General features: G+C 37.9%; 3 protein-coding genes across 3 annotated transcripts; 2 read left to right on the top strand and 1 right to left on the bottom strand.

Annotated features, from left to right (window-relative positions):
• Positions 1-1,022: 1,022 nt before the first annotated feature.
• LOC140539740 (olfactory receptor 52P1-like) lies at positions 1,023-1,979 on the bottom strand. The gene has a single exon (XM_072662500.1). The coding sequence runs from the start codon at positions 1,977-1,979 to the stop codon at positions 1,023-1,025; it is 957 nt and encodes a 318-aa protein (XP_072518601.1).
• A 4,721-nt stretch (positions 1,980-6,700) lies between these two features.
• LOC140538982 (carbonyl reductase [NADPH] 1-like) lies at positions 6,701-10,259 on the top strand. The gene is made up of 4 exons (XM_072661562.1): positions 6,701-7,130; positions 8,183-8,363; positions 8,608-8,731; positions 9,585-10,259. The coding sequence occupies exons 1-4, from the start codon at positions 6,842-6,844 to the stop codon at positions 9,822-9,824; spliced, it is 834 nt and encodes a 277-aa protein (XP_072517663.1). The 5' UTR covers positions 6,701-6,841; the 3' UTR covers positions 9,825-10,259.
• Positions 10,260-10,318: 59 nt separating this feature from the next.
• On the top strand, positions 10,319-15,581 carry LOC140538983 (carbonyl reductase [NADPH] 1-like). Its single transcript, XM_072661563.1, has 4 exons — positions 10,319-10,932; positions 13,114-13,294; positions 13,913-14,036; positions 15,030-15,581. The coding sequence occupies exons 1-4, from the start codon at positions 10,647-10,649 to the stop codon at positions 15,267-15,269; spliced, it is 831 nt and encodes a 276-aa protein (XP_072517664.1). The 5' UTR covers positions 10,319-10,646; the 3' UTR covers positions 15,270-15,581.
• Positions 15,582-16,411: the final 830 nt, after the last annotated feature.

Genomic DNA, 16,411 nt, shown 5'->3' with positions numbered 1-16,411 from the left:
CAATGATTTGGTTGTTTTTCTAGACTGAGGTTAAGCCCAAAACTAGAATAAAATATATATATATTCAACACTCAAAGCACTGCTGTTTAGTTTTCCTGTTATTATTTTTCTACTTTAACAAATGATTTAGTATAATAATAATATTTATTATTATTATTATTATCATTATTATTATTGCTGTTGTTGTTGTTGTTGTTCTTGTTATGGAAATGTAGATATGGATTTGAGTCTTTGAGTCTGTTTCAAAATCAGACTGTTGCAACCACAAATTTTTGAATAGGATAGTAAAAAATAAAGAGGTCTTTGGATATGTGTCAGGCTTGCAGTAATGGATGCTTTGATAGGTGTGTTGCTGGTACTGGTGTGAGCAGTGTGTGTTCAGCAGTGATTCAAAGTGTAACTGTGATCTGTCATTTTAGATTATTCATGGTCATTATAACTGTAATAATTCGTCAGGTTTGGATGTGAAATGGCCTCACTGGCTGTTGTGAACCATGTTTTAGCATTGCAAACCTTGTATAATATCTAACAGCTGTAGCATAAGAAAAGGCAAATACATGTAAGCCAAATGTGCATTCTGTAAATCATCATTTATTATTTTTCTCAGATCATAAAAGTGTTTTTTTTTTTTAAGCTCATTAGCCCTTTAGCGAGAGATAAACATAGATCCTTATCTTTTCAAAGAATCCTATAAATATTTTAATGGTTCTACTCCATAATGGAGGAACTGTTGTACATGGAACTTACAAAATCATTTATATAGCATCAAAAAGTTTTGATGTAACTGATACAAGCCAAAAAACCTATATAGAACCCTATTTCTAAGAATATACTTTTCATGAGTCTTGTTCTGGATCAACAGCGATCTGCAATCACGTTTAGACACTACTATGCTAAAGAATTCACATTCATTGAGTACCCACAATGCAGAACGTGTTTCAGTCATTTCATTTAGGTTAAACATTGACATGTTTGTGGATCCCAGGTCATATGATAACACTTTAATTATTCAGTGACAGTAATTAAAGAGCACTAACCTTATTAAAACTTAAAAGTTTAATTAAGTGCTCTCTTAATTCCTTAGTCCTGATTCCATAGATTATTGGATTACAGATCCCAGGGACCAGAAGATATCCAAGACTGATAAGGATACGTAGGTCAGAGGTAAGGCCTGATTGGATCCTGTAGGCCAAGAAGGCCACCATGGAGGAGAAGTAAGTAATGCAGATAACTATTAAATGTGTGGTACAAGTGGAGATGGCTTTGGAGCGCGATTCTCCTGCTGCAGACCGGAAAATCACCACGAATATGGTTATATAAGACAAAGCAATTCCAACACAATCAATAGTTGGCACACAGAAGCTGATCAAACCAGCTATGTAGTTCTTTGTGGTGTCTTCACAGGGCACTGCCAAAGTGACCACCAGCTGATGCTCACAATGAACATGAAAGAGAACATTGGAAGAGCAGAATCTGAGGGTTCCAACCAGCGCAATCATGGCTGTTATAATGATTGTGTTGCGACACACAATCACACCCGTAATAATCATACAGTTCATGAAATTCATGACATCATTGTACCGCAGTGGCATGCAGATAGCAAAATAGCGATCCACAGCCATCCCAAACAAGATAGTTGACTGGAAACTACAGGCATAATGGACAAGAAACATCTGGATGAGACATAATGTTCGAGGCCAAACATTGATCCCTGATGCAAAACTGAACAACATTCGTGGGACGACACAAACCGGGACACATATATCCACGCATGCTATGAAACATATCAGCACATACATGGGAGAATGAAGTGTCCTTTGTTTTGAAATGATGGACACAAGGGCAGCATTAGCTGTGACCGAAAAGATGAACATGATACAGAAAGGAATGAAAAGGAGTCTTCTGTACTCTTTCAGTGAGGTAAATCCTAGTAGATAGAATTCATTGTGAGAAAAGTTCTTTGATGGACCAAATTCCATCGTGATCCAGGAGATATGCAGACAGAAAAACACCTGAAAAACATGAAAAATACAATACCTTTAAGCATCACAGTCTATTTCACTTCAGTCGTTTCTTAGGAAAGGATATAAGATCAGCTTGTTTACCTAGAATTCAGTGATCTCACAAGTCAGTTTCACATTTCAGGCTGCAGATTACCAAAGAAATAAATGATGCAGAAAATGTGTACATAATAAGTACATAATGGTGTCTGTGCAATGTCTTATTCTACCATGAAACAAAAGCCAAGCCAAGTGAGATAATAACAATAATAGACTGCTGTTGATCCTGTGAGGGAGTTCTCACCTTGGCCTGAAGCTAAGCCCTCTTAAATTATCTTTTCAACTCCCAAAACGCAGTCTGCCCAACCATGGACAGTTCAAACTGTGTTCTCCTAATTGGAACAAATTGCCTTATTGCTCTCATGCGGTCTAGTTAAGTGTACTTTTGTATTTTCTAATGAAACTTTCCACACAAACATACAGATGAGTTCTCTTGTACACAAGAAGTTGTTGATATCTTACAGTATAAGGTATTTATATTCACAAACTGTGTCCAGTGGATAAAGATAGGCCAAACATTTTAACACATAATTCCACTGAATATAAAAGATTACTGTTAAATTTCATTTTATTTGAGTTAACCAATTGTACTGACTTATAATTTATGACTTATTTAAATTACACATGCTGATAGCTTTGGAGGCTTTTTGGCTCCAAGTAATGCCTTGAAGATTTGCTTATATATAACCAGTACTCCAAACATATAGTCGCTATTTAAAATATTTAACCCACATTGCAAATTAGGTTTATTAGCACTACTTACAAACTTTCAGCTGTTTGCAATAACCAAATGAAATGGGACCAATTTAAATAGTTCAACACAACTAATAGAACAAGTGCTTTCTCCACATTCAACATAAAATCCACTCAAAACCACTTTTAAGGTTAGTTATGTTTTATCCTTTAATCCTTTTAGCTACATTGAAACTGTTTCATACAATAGTCATACAATTGTTATCATACAATAGCTGATATCTGATATCTCATAACAATTGTCATAATCGAGTTGGCATATTTTAATACAGAGCAATGAGCATGTTCCTATATATCGTATTGTCCATAAATGACCTCTGTAATGATTACATCAGCATGGTGTATTAAGATCTGACATTTGATCATATTTCTCACTGTGTTTTACTGCTAAGCTTGTGACAGATTAACTCTGTCAATATGTCTTTAGAGCTTAAAAGCCAACAGTAAATCGGGGGAACACTGTTTCTGTTGTTAAGTTTCATTAACATGACAGGAAAACAACTAAATCACTTGCATCTAAGTGTATCTGCTACAGCTGAGCTAAATGAAACAGTGGTCCATAAAGAACAACAAGGTGAAATATTATTAAACATTATACATATATATATATGTTCTTTATTAAACCAAAAAAGGTATATATTTCTTAAAGATTCTGCAGAATTGTTCACAGCCATGCTCTTCTAACAATAGATCCCTTGTCCTTGTAAATTGAACAAATTCCAAATGTGGTGAATTTCATGAAAACTGCACAGGTGGATTTTAAGAAGAAACTACCTGAATGGTTGATGATTGAGGCTCATGTTTGTGAACAGAGGAGTGCAAAGAATCTTTTATCTGTCTAAAAAACAGGCACAAAACAGGCACAGATTTAAAAGTACCTAATACACAGACACATCTCTTTTATAAACACTGTTCTTTATTGAACAAAAAAGACATCACTATATCATACTATCATAACTACTTGCAACATCTTTATTTTAAAAAGTACAATAAAGAACAAGGTTAGGGAAAATCCTCAGACAAAGAGGACATGTTTTCTTTTTTGTTTATTATATTTCCTCTAACATATCATTTTCTACATCTTAGCTTTTTTTTCTCAGGGTACACCACCTTTTTGAAATGTATTGATTTCAAAGACTAATGCAGTGGTCAGGAGGAACATTTAGGAACAATTTTAACTAAGTATTTACTGATATGCATAATTTGTTGTAAATTCATGTGTTTTATTTTGGTCTGATATCTATAAGTCTTTTACTATTAAATGAAGGGTACTACAGATTTTAATAAAGTAAGAGTAGCAGCAACAGAAATAAATGTTTAGCATTTGCCTTAAAGATGAATTCTCACCATGTGATTCCACCACTAACTAAATGTTAGTGAAGATTTAGTGCTACTTCACGTCACCATCTCTGTCAAATGTCTGACAAGGTGCTCACGCACAGGTACTGTGATCTCTCAAACATTTCTGTAACAAAGACTAACATATAATGCGTGACCAATCCTAAAACTGAATGTATCGTGCTGTTAAATTGCAATTTTTGCTCATTAAATGCTTCTAGCTAATTAGAGTGATCCAAGTTAGTAAACCCTGGGGGGGAATGTTATTACCCCATAAGATTTAAACCAGAACGCACACTTCTTTCTCACACTAAAACTAATTAAAATACATGTTTAATTGGTTTAATGAGGTATATAACAATGACTTAATTTAATAGGGTTGTTATGTTGATAAAAACAAAGTTAGTGAGCTTTCTGTAACGTTGTTCCTGAGGGAAGGAGAAAACACAACATGAAGCTCTGTGTCTTTTAATGACCTGTTGTCTAATTTATCCATCCTTGAGACTTTAAGTGTAGAGTTACTGATTAACAGCAGATAAAACATGAAGCAGAGATTACATAGACATGTCATAATTGGCTACAGCATATTAAAGCAATTAAATGTTTGCAAGAAACAGTAAGTAACCCCTTTTACTTTTCTGTATTAATTACTAATAAAATGGGTGTGACTGTTATAGTTGAAAGTATTGAAACCATAAACAATTAAAACTGAACTAATAACATCTGTAAACAGTTGTACTGACCATGTCTTTTACTGAGCACATTAAGTATCCATAGTGCAGATTAGTATAACTAAATCATTTGTATTTAATCCACCTTTAAACATTGATTACATCAGCATGGTGTATTAAGATCTGAGATTTGATCATGTTTCTCACTGTGTTTATTTTAAGCTTGTGACAGATTAACTCTCTCAAGGTGTCTTTAGTGCTAAACACTGTTTCTGTTGTTAGCTGTAATTGATGAATTCAGTACGTTTCATTAACATGACAGTAAAACAACTAAATGACTTGCATCTAAGTGTATCTGCTACAGCTGAGCTAAAAGAAACAGTGGTGCATAAATGTGGTGGAGAAGGACAACAGTCAAAGGTGAAATATTATTAAACATGTTTTTAAGATTTTTGCATTTATGAAAAAAAAAAAAAAAAAAGTTATTTGAGTGATGCCATAGCAGAACCTTTTTTGGTTCTCAAACTTTTTTGGTTCTCACTCACCAATATCATAGTTTCTATATAAGATAACTATTCTATATAGAAATATCAAAGTTTCATAAATGTGTTCTTGAGAAAATGTCATGCAGAATTGTTCTCAGCTGCAGAAACTGCAGAATTTGGGACAGTATCGACTTTCTTTGTGGTGTCCTTCCGCAGAATGAACACATAACCAAAAAGATTTGTGAGTCTTCTGTAGGTCTTTTGCTGTTACTCAGTGATCTTAACAAGATGTGCAACAATTCTGAACTATTTATTGATGCACACCCAGGTCTTTAGAAACACTTTTGCAGTGTTTTCCTACTTCCTGCATCTATGTAACACATTTGCTAATTTTTCTTCAGATTCGTCCCTAACCAGGCTTTGTATGCCTTCATTTAATGGATAAAGCACCAGTGAAACCCACACTTCACTGTGAATATTTAGTATAGTGTGCTCAATAAAAGACATTACAGCAATTAATGTCAGTACAGCTGCTGCTACGTTACTAATGTAGTTAGATTGTTTATAATTGTGGCTTTAATAAAAAATAAGGCTGCTTTTAATTAATAGTCAATGCAGAAATCCAGGTAGTTCCAAGGGGTTCACTTACTTTTGAGCACTCACTGATTGCCCATTGTCCTCATTAACACACTGAACTCCTCCCTCCATGACTTGCACTGCACTACTGCTGCTGCTTATCTTCCTCACTTGAATGACACTAAAGTCATAAACTTTAACAGTATAGTTGGACTACAAGCATGATCAGTCTGGTCAGACTAAATAACCAATAGACGAAAAGATGGTCATCAAGGTGAAAACATATATTAACCCTATGCTGGTAACCTAGCTGGTTAACCAGTTCCTGACCAGCAGTGTATGTTGCTTTTGACTTTGATCATGCTTGGTCTTGCTTATCAACCAGCTTGGTCATGCTGGTCTGCTGACTTGGTCTTGGTGGTCATGGTCAACTAGCTTGACCATTCAAGCTTGGTCATACTGGTTGTCTACCTTGGTCAGGTTGATCATGCTTGTAGACCAGCTAAACCATCAAACTCAAGGGAAAACATACCCTATGCTGGTCAACCAGCCAAACCAGCTTGATCAGACTTTTTTCCAACATAGAAGCTAGATGTACATGTCTTTTAAATGACTCACTGATTTTGCACTTTCTGCTGTTAGATGCAGTTAGCTGTTTTACTGAAGGATCATGGATATGGATTTTGGGTCGTGAAGGCAGACGTTAGGCAGACGTGAAGGTGGGCGGAGCTGAGGGCAGCGTGGTTTCCTACACTGCTCCAGGATCCGCTAGTCCTAATCAAGACCCGCCCAGATTATCTGACAGACTGATCTAGAATCAGCTGCACCAGTTTATCAGCGCCATCGGGTCAAACTACAGTCATACGTGCTGATAACGAGGGAACTCGTGAACCAGTTTCACCTCTGTTTGTGGCTACATCTAGTCTACGACAGCTCTGACTGCTCAGGAAAGGAAACAATGGCGAGAAGGGTCGCTGTGATCACAGGAGCCAACAAAGGCATCGGCCTCGCTATAGTGAAGGGACTCTGTAAGGCAGGTTACAGCGGAGACGTCCTTCTAACCGCCCGGAATGAGAAGCTGGGTCTAGAGGCAGTGGAGCAGGTGAAAGCCGAGGGTTTTAAAAATGTGCTTTACCATCGACTCGACATCTGCGACCAGGGCAGCTGTTCAGAGCTTAAAAAGTTCTTGGAGAAGAACTACGGAGGCCTGGACGTGCTCGTCAACAACGCGGGGATCGCTTTCAAAGGTTGGTCAGGCATTGGGAGGAGGGCAAAGAGCGGCTTATTGCATTTTATGTGCGTCACTGTCCACAAGTTTTCATTCCGCTGGCAGCTTCACTAGCTAAATAACTAAGAAATCTTGAGAGACGGGGGCTGGTGTAAAGTTTTAGGACAACAGCAATAATGCGTATGCAAGTGCACTGTGGCTGCGACCCCACTTTAGCCCCCCACACACACTCAAACACAAGAGCTCTACCAGCTGCCCCGAGGTACAGCCCTACAGTGATACACTGGCGCAGTGGTCTGAATCTGTGAGTGAGTTAGTACCGTGGTGTTGCTGAAAGACGTAGGAAACTAAATATGTTCTTGAATTGGAGTAAAAAGGCCAATATGCAACAAAATATAAAAACAAAAGGAAACACAATTCATGGTGGTACTAAGATAGATAGAATAAAAAAGGCAATCGAGATGGATCCAGCGAAATGTCCCAAAGTACCCCCCCCCCTCAAGACCATTACTCTGGTTTGCTAGCTAGCATTAGTGATAATTGTCATTATTACATAAAGTATTTGTTTACTACATATAAATATTTTTAAATACATGAGTAGGGCTTTTATCTCCAAAAACAGAAGATGAAAATAACCAAAAAGTAATATTAAAAAGCACATAGTTGGCTGAATAAGCTAATTAGACTGCCCTCTGTTAACTAGTAGTAATAAAATAAATAATAATTGTTTGTAATAATTTCAGTTTTTTTAGTTTTTAATGCTACTAGCTACATTAAAATAATATGGTTCTTCTTCTTATTATTATTATTTTATTCATGTAGTCTGTCTTGTGTTTGTTAGTAATAATGCTGCCTTTAGCCTGCCAGTAGCCTGTAGTTGTTCCCATTAGTTAATACAGACACACAGTAAAGGTATTGATTTGCAGAGCATTTTTACGTTCTGAGAACTTGGAGTCCCAAGTCCAGAGAGAACCAAGTCCCACTCTTGCCCAGCCTTAAACTAAAAGCTGCTGATGAATTTATGGTAAGTTGTTTTGCAGGAATGAGATGAATGTTTTTTGTCTCCGTCAGTGGATGCCACAGAGCCATTTGGGGAGCAGGCTGAAGTCACCATGCGCACTAACTTTTGGGGAACACTGTGGGTGTGCCATGCTCTCTACCCCCTGCTGAGGCCCAATGCCCGGGTGGTCAATGTGTCCAGCTTTGTCAGCAAGCGGTCCCTTGATAAATGCAGCCCTGAACTGCAGGCAAAGTATGACTTCAGTTGAAAAGATCACAAACACACAAAAACTGATTCTTCTTTTATTTATTATTTATTTTTTACATGTATTTAACTTCAGAGTTCAAAGTCTTCAAGAAAAGCAACATTACATTGTTATTCTAATTTCAACCCCTAATTTCAACCCCTAATTTCAGTGACCTTTTATTGAGGGTGGATGTACTCTTTAAGGCCCAGAGTGATGGCCGTGATGTATATGCCTGTTTATGTGTGTCAGGTTCAGAAGCACAGAGATTTCAGAAGAGGAGCTGTGTTTGCTAATGGGAGAGTTTGTTGCTGCTGCACAGAGTGGAGAGCATGAGGCTCAGGGCTGGCCAAACTCTGCTTATGGCACTACCAAGGTAAAATTCATGTCTAGCTTAAACTACTGCATGTAGTTACTGACTAGATGCAGAAGATGAAGTCCTGAAGAGTAGCCATATAAAACACATGTATTATATGTATTGTATTATATGTATTAAATGGTCGTACAGTCAGATGGTAAAGTGCAGGGAGTTTCCCCTGGGGTCTGACTGTGCATAGGGCTGCTCTGCATGAACATGGAGAACAATATCAGATCTCTCTGATATGACCATGGTATGCAGACAGATTGGTGACTAGAGAGACACAGTTATTTTTAAAGGAAATTCTGTTGAAACTAAAGACATCAAATTAAACGTTATGCAGTATTTTTTGTATTAGCATCAGTGCACAGCTCAGAGAGGTTTACAGGCATTAACCTTAATTTAACCTTAATGCCTTTTGGTGTGTTTGTATTAAGAATAGTTAGAGACATTGATTTGTTGATGATTCTGGTCTATGTGGGTTTAGATGTTTGTAGTACCTCGGGATAATAAAAAAAAACAAAAAAAAACATGAATTTGCATATTTCATTCCACGCCGCAACTGGATTTCAGTCCCACCAACCCGAAAACACATTTGACTACCAAGAGATAATGCATGTGGCTAAAATCTTCTAATTCTAAAAATTCTAATGGATAAACCTGATACTGTGTGTGTGTGTGTGTGTATGTATGTATATATATATATATATATATATATATATATATATATATATATATATATATATATATATATATAATAGTATATATTGGCGTGTTGAGATGTAACTGTGGCACGATATGGCACGATTATCTTCTGGCAGAAAGCAGAACAGGCTGAAGAGTGGTTGAGTTGTTCGTCTGATTGTTTCAGATCGGCGTGACAGTGCTTTCAAGGATCCAGGCACGTGTTCTTAATGAGACAAGACCCAGCGATGGCATTATCCTCAACGCCTGTTGTCCTGGCTGGGTCAGAACAGACATGGCTGGACCAAAGGCCCTGAAGAGTCCAGAGGAAGGAGCTGAAACTCCTGTCTACCTGGCTTTGCTGCCAGAGGGAGTCAAGGAGCCACATGGACAGATAGTTTGGGATAAAACAGTGCAGGAATGGTAACAAACTGTGAAACTGGAGTAATTCTTTACTTGTGTTGGTCTGACCAAATAAAATACAGTAGAGTTCATTTTTAAAAACCGATCATAAACATGTATGGAGTTGTTGATCTCTTTTTCATTAACTTTGCTAAAGGTAACAGTCATAACAGCTCCATGGGAGTCAAGTATTTTTGCCACACTTTAGGGAAGAAAATAGAACTAACCAGAGCCTTTACAGTAATAAAGGGATACAGGAATGATTGGTGTTATACTTACTGTGTTAAGACTTTTATTAAAGGGAAGCATTTTTAAGGTTACCCATTCATTGGAACTGACACACCTACATAAACATTATAACAACTGACCCTCATTGTAATAACACCTTGTAGAGGTTGATTAAGTGTTAGCCAACTTTTTATCAATACGGTTAATAATAAAATAATTACATTTGATCAAATCCTGTGTGTGACCAGTTCATTTGTGTCTCTGTTCATGTTTAGATGTGTTTCATGCAAGCTGATGACCTCTTCAAGCTTCTAAACGCTGAGTCAGCTTACGTGTCTAACCAGTGAATTAGAAATGCTGACCTGAATGAGGCTTACTGCTCTAATGTAGGTGAAATGGATGGCATAGCCAGCCTTGCCCTACGCCTTCCACTCCACCCCATGACTTGCAGTTATTCAGATGTTACGTAACCAGTGGCCGGTTCCTGAGCTCGCCTATAAAGGCAAAACAGAAAGTTTTGGAGCAGGAAGTCGCCCCGTCGGCACTGGTTGAAGCTGGTAATTGTAGTCTTCTCTCCCCGTTAGCCTCGGTAGTTAAAGGAGCTGCAGCTTTTGGCACAATGTCTAAAAAAGTAGCGGTGGTGACCGGTGCAAACAAAGGGATAGGGTTTGCTATAGTAGCAGCTCTGTGCGAGGCTGGATTTCCTGGAGATGTGATCCTCACCGCTCGGAGTGAGCAGCTCGGGAGGGAAGCAGTGGAGAAGATGAAATCTGCAGGACATCGTGCTGTTTTCCACCAGCTTGATATAACCAGTCAAACCAGTGCTCTGGAGCTGCAGACGTTTCTGAAGGAGAACTACGGGGGACTTGACCTTTTGATAAACAACGCTGGGATCGCCTATAAAAGTAAATAATACCGATTATCATGGAGCATTATATTTGCTATAATGATAAAAATGTTATTTCGGTTATAAACAAACGTGGCTGGGAGTTTTTAGAGCTTCATTAAGCATAAATATCTTCCGGGTGTTATGTGTTATCTGATTAGCACAACGATGCTTTATTAGTGAATGAATTAATTCTGTGAGAATAACATGGTCAGAATTGTTGCAATAGCAAAGCCAGGTAAAGCCAGGTAAAGCCAGGTTCACCAGGTAATCTACTACCATACTAAAAAAGTACTGTTCTAAACGTAGGCTATGTTCAAAATAACAATGGCACCACAGATACTGCACTATTTTAAGGACCTCCAAACCATACTGTCAACTCTTGGCAACCCTAATTTAATTTAATATAATTTAATTGAATGAGTTTAGCATGTACTAAAAAGTATTTAGTCAGCCACTGATTGTGCAGGTTCTACTTAGAAAGATGAGAGAGGTCTGTAATTTTCATCATAGGTCCACTTCAACTATGAAAGACGAAATGAGAAATAAAAATCCAGGAAATAACATTGTAGGATTTGTAAAGAATCTATTTGTAAATTATGGTGGTAAATAAGTATTTGGTCACCCACAAACAAGCAAGATTTCTGTCTCTTACAGACCTGTAACTTCTTCTTTAAGAAGCTTTTCTGTCCTCCACTCATTGCCTGTATTAATGACACCTGTTTGACCTCATTATCTGTATAAAAGACACCTGTCCACAGCCTCAAACAGTCACACTCCAAACTTAACCATGGCCAACACCAAAGAGCTGTCGAAGGACACCAGGAAGAAAATTGTAGACCTGCACCAGGCTGGGAAGACGGAATCTACAATAGGCAAGAAGGTTGGTGTGAATAAATCGACTGTGGGAGCAATTGTAAGAAAATGGAAGACATACAAGACCACTGATAATCTCCCTCGATCTGTGGCCCCACGCAAGATCTCATCCCATGGGGTCAAAATGATCAGGTGAACAAAAATCCCAGAACCACACGGAGGGACCTGATGAATGACCTGCAGAGAGCTGGGACCAAAGTAACAAAGGCTACCGTCAGTAAGACACTACACCGAGAGACCCGAGGACCCAAATCCTGCAGTGCCAGGCGTGTCCTCCTGCTTAAGCTAGTACGTGTCCAGGCCCGTCTGAAGTTTGCCAGAGAGCACATGGATGATCCAGAAGAGGTTCGGGAGAATATCATGTGGTCAGATGAAACCAAAATAGACGTTTTTTGGTCAAAACTCAACTACTTTTTCTGCAAAGGGGACTGGACAACTGATCTGTGTTAAGGGAAGAATGAACGGGGCCATGTATCGTGAGATTTTAAGCCAAAACCTCCTTTCATCGGTGAAAGCATTGAAATTGGAACGTGGCTGGGTCTTCCAGCATGACAATGATCCCAAACACACCACTCGGGCAAAGAAGGATTGGCTTTGTAAAAAGCATTTCAAGGTCCTGAAGTGGCCTAGCCAGTCTCCAGACCCCAACCCCATAGAAAATTTGTGGAGGGAGTTGAAAGTCTGTGTTGCCCAGTGACAGCCCCAAAACATCACTGCTCTAGAGGAGATCTGCATGGAGGAATGGACCAAAATACCAGCTACAGTGTGTGCAAACCTGGTGAAGACCTACAGGAAACATTTGACCTCTGTCATTGCCAACAAAGGTTGTGTTACAAAGTATTGAGTTGAACTTTTTTGTTATTGACCAAATATTTATTTTCCACCATAATTTACAAATAAATTCTTTAAAAATCCTACAATGTGATTTTTCTGGATATTTATTTCTCGTTTCGTCTCTCGTAGTTGAAGTGGACCTATGATGAAAATTACAGACCTCTCCCATCTTTCTAAGTAGGAGAACTTGCATCAAATGACTCTCCCCACCTGTAGGGGGTGCCCAGGAGCAAAACATACCAATCGCCACACAATGCTGCTTTATTAAGTACTATTAATAATGTCAGAAATATTAAGGATAAAAGTTATAAAGGTTTTACAAAATGAACATTAAAATTTAAACCCTGCCTCATGTTTTTTATTTAAGGGTATCACCTTTTCTTATTTTGTATTTTAATATATATTTTTATGTAAATATGAACAGTATTTTAACTTGTTCTGCAACACCTGCACCCATAACAGTGTATTTTCCCTCTGTTTTCTTTATTAGATGATGCCACGGAGCCATTTGGGGAGCAGGCTGAAGTCACCATGCGCACTAACTTTTGGGGAACACTGTGGGTGTGCCATGCTCTCTTCCCCTTGCTGAGGCCCAATGCCCGGGTGGTCAATGTGTCCAGCTTTGTCAGCAAGCGGTCCCTTGATAAATGCAGCCCTGAACTGCAGGCAAAGTATGTACCCAAGTTGCTAATTTCATCCTTTAACACCAGCTTAACCACCTTGAATTCTCAGACTTGTTACATGCTGAAGTCTTATAATTGATAAATTACATGGAAATCAATGCAAACTGTCTAATTAGTTCTTACGTTACAAAGGTGAGGACTGAAGATCTGGACCCACTAACAGGTCCTGGTCATTTATAGGGTTTTATGGATGTGTAGGAATCAGAGACAGGTAGATAAAGAGCAGAACAGAACTGACATCTTACACTTAGAGCATGTGACAGATACAGGCTATGACTTTTGTCATGTAAATGTCATGTACTTGCAGTAGAGGGCAGCAAAGGACTGATACTGCATATTATGGAACTCTTACTTGGTAAATGCATTGGTATTAATTGAATGAAAGCATGATACTCTGGTGTTTAGTCCTTCTGGGATTTCAGTATAAGATAATCATGTGAATTGGTCAATCATCATCACCATCAACTTCCAAAAATGCCTTAACAAAGCTATAGCTACCTATTGCTTAGTTGGCGACTGCTCAGTGTTATTGGCTTGATGGGGTATTTGGCCATTATTGTTAAGATCTTAGAGATATCAAGTGTATGTTCTTTTTTTTTAATGTAGGCTCCGTGATCCCACAATTTCAGAGGAAGGACTGTGTTCATTCATGAATGAGTTTGTTGCTGCTGCAAAACGTGGAGATCACGAGTCAAAGGGTTGGGCAAACACTGCCTATGGCATTTCAAAGGTACTACAGAGATATGTTTTAATAAGTATGGCTATTACTATCATTTATATAAATAATCAAACACATACAGCTGCAATCAAAATTATTCAACCCTCGTTACAAATTAGGTTTATTAGCAAACGTTTACAAACTTTCAGCTGTTTGCAATAAACCAATCAAACAATTAAAATAGCTCAACTAACATAGCAAGTGATTTCTTCCAATTTAACACAAAATGCCATTTTTATTTTACTCAACCCCATCATGACAAATGTCATGCACTTATAGTAGAACACCCTTTTGCTGTTATGACCTGCTGCAAATGTGATGCATAGCCAGGCAGTGTTCCTGATGAATCTAAGCACAGAGGCAGTGGCCTCCAGTTGACTGATACTCTTGGGTTTGTGTGCTGCAACCACCTTCTTCAAAGGAATGGGCTAAGATTCCTCAGGAACCCTGCCAGAAGCTAGTATCAGCAAAAGGTTGCTCTTCTAAGTAGTAAAGATGCTGGTCATGAAGAGGTTGAATAAGACTGCAGTAGTAAAAGAGTCATTTTGTGTTGAACTTGGAGAAACCACCTGTGGTATTAGTTGTGTTGAGCTATTTAAATTGGTCTTGTTTGATTGCTTTATTGCAAACAGCTGAAAGTTTGTACATTTTGCAAATATATAAAATTTGAGATTTAAAAAAAAAAAAATTATTTGAGATTATTTATTTTTGTTGGTTAAGTTATACACACACACACACACACACACACATATGTGTGTGTGTGTGTGTGTGTGTGTGTATATAACTTAACTAACAAAAATAAATAAATGGATCTCTTCTTTATACCCTAAATGATACAATTCCAAATATGTGTTATCATAGAAACGACCAACTTATTATTGCTGATTCATAACTGAAATCAATTATTTACAATGCACAGAAAGATATTCTAGGAGTTAACATAGTCTGATTGGACTTCTCGCAGTTTTATAAGAAGTATAATAAGTTTATTTGAAATAATTGCAGGTTGGTGTGACTGTGTTGTCGATGATACAAGCACGCACTCTTGCCAAGACAAGACCGGGAGATGGCATTCTCCTGAACGCCTGCAATCCAGGCTGGGTCCGAACAGACATGGCCGGGCAGAGCGCTGCAAAGAGCCCAGAAGAAGGAGCTGAAACTCCTGTCTACCTCGCTCTGCTGCCAGAGGGAGCCAAAGAGCCACATGGACGTTTTTTGTCAGATAAGAAAGTGGAGGAATGGTAGCTTATGTCAGTTGTTTACACCTTAAACAGTAACCTCACCATGACTTGGCATTTTACCTTCTAGTTCTATTACTGTTACTATGTATGTATTTCTAGATGCCAGTAATGGATTCAATATTTTACATGATCATTTTAACTTGTTATATAAAAAGGGGTATGGTTTATAACTGTTTGGGTAATGGAATACATGTATTGATTTTCTATTATTTTACTTCTAGTACTGTAGATTTTGTATGAATTTATACTGGTTTTGTATTTTTATATATACACTGCCTTAAGAATATACAGTATATACGCTATATGGACAAAAGTATTGGGCCACCTGCTCATTAATTGTTTCTTTTGAAATCAAGAGTATTAAAAAAAAGAGTTTATCCTGCTTTTGTTGGAGTAACCATCTTTACTGTCCAGGGAATCCTTTATACTAGATTTTGGAGAATTGCTGTGAGAATTTGATTGCTTCAGTGACAAGAGCGTTACTGAGGTCAGGATGTTGGATGATCACCACTCCACCTCATCATCCCCAACTTCTTCCAAAATTATTAAATGAAGCACCATCAGTCCAGAGACCACATATCCAATGCTCCACAGCTCAAAGCTGGGGGGCTTTATACCCTTCTAGCCCACACCTGGCATTAGACATGGTGCCAGTAGTTTCATGTTTATCAAATAATTTTTGGATATTTCTATTGGTTCATTCAGCATATTTGTGACACAATATTAAGGACTGCTTAGATTGAAATTATGTCAAGAAGTTAAAAATGGCAAAAAAGGCTTTTGTATGACCAACAATTACCTTCCATTGCTCGACTACATTAGTCCAGGAATGGATCAGTGGTTCAAGAAGCCCCTGGGCACAAGCATTTTTGGAGACCCCTTAAATCCCACCATCACTATTATTATTTCTGTCATCAGTTTTATTTAGAATTATTTTTATGCTTTAAGACATTTAGTATCTCATTTAAAATATGTCATATTCTACTTTTTCATTAATCTATTTTTTGCATCTGCACTGGACTCTCCCAAGTCTTTGAGCCATCAGAGGCCTCCAAAGACAACTGGCAGTACGAGATTACATTTACATTTAGGCATTTAGTAGACGCTCTTATCCAGAGCGACATACAGAAGTGCTTTGCTATTTAC

The sequence above is a fragment of the Salminus brasiliensis genome, chromosome 18 (genome assembly GCF_030463535.1).
Source record: "Salminus brasiliensis chromosome 18, fSalBra1.hap2, whole genome shotgun sequence".
Lineage (NCBI taxonomy): Eukaryota > Metazoa > Chordata > Actinopteri > Characiformes > Bryconidae > Salminus > Salminus brasiliensis.
The sequence above is the reverse complement of the archived record's forward strand: the minus strand, read 5'-3'. Positions and strand labels throughout refer to the sequence as shown.

What these genes read in the sequence shown, in the direction of transcription:
- LOC140538982 (XM_072661562.1), top strand. Translation starts at nt 6,842, where the DNA reads ATGGCGAGAAGGGTCGCTGTGATCACAGGAGCCAACAAAGGCATCGGC. An exon ending in AGCCCTGAACTGCAGGCAAA is followed by an intron (nt 8,364 to 8,607) that starts GTATGACTTCAG and finishes TATGTGTGTCAG; the next exon opens with GTTCAGAAGCACAGAGATTT. An exon ending in CTGCTTATGGCACTACCAAG is followed by an intron (nt 8,732 to 9,584) that starts GTAAAATTCATG and finishes TGATTGTTTCAG; the next exon opens with ATCGGCGTGACAGTGCTTTC.
- LOC140539740 (XM_072662500.1), bottom strand. Translation starts at nt 1,979, where the DNA reads ATGGAATTTGGTCCATCAAAGAACTTTTCTCACAATGAATTCTATCTA.
- LOC140538983 (XM_072661563.1), top strand. Translation starts at nt 10,647, where the DNA reads ATGTCTAAAAAAGTAGCGGTGGTGACCGGTGCAAACAAAGGGATAGGG. An exon ending in CGCTGGGATCGCCTATAAAA is followed by an intron (nt 10,933 to 13,113) that starts GTAAATAATACC and finishes TTTCTTTATTAG; the next exon opens with ATGATGCCACGGAGCCATTT. An exon ending in AGCCCTGAACTGCAGGCAAA is followed by an intron (nt 13,295 to 13,912) that starts GTATGTACCCAA and finishes TTTTTAATGTAG; the next exon opens with GCTCCGTGATCCCACAATTT.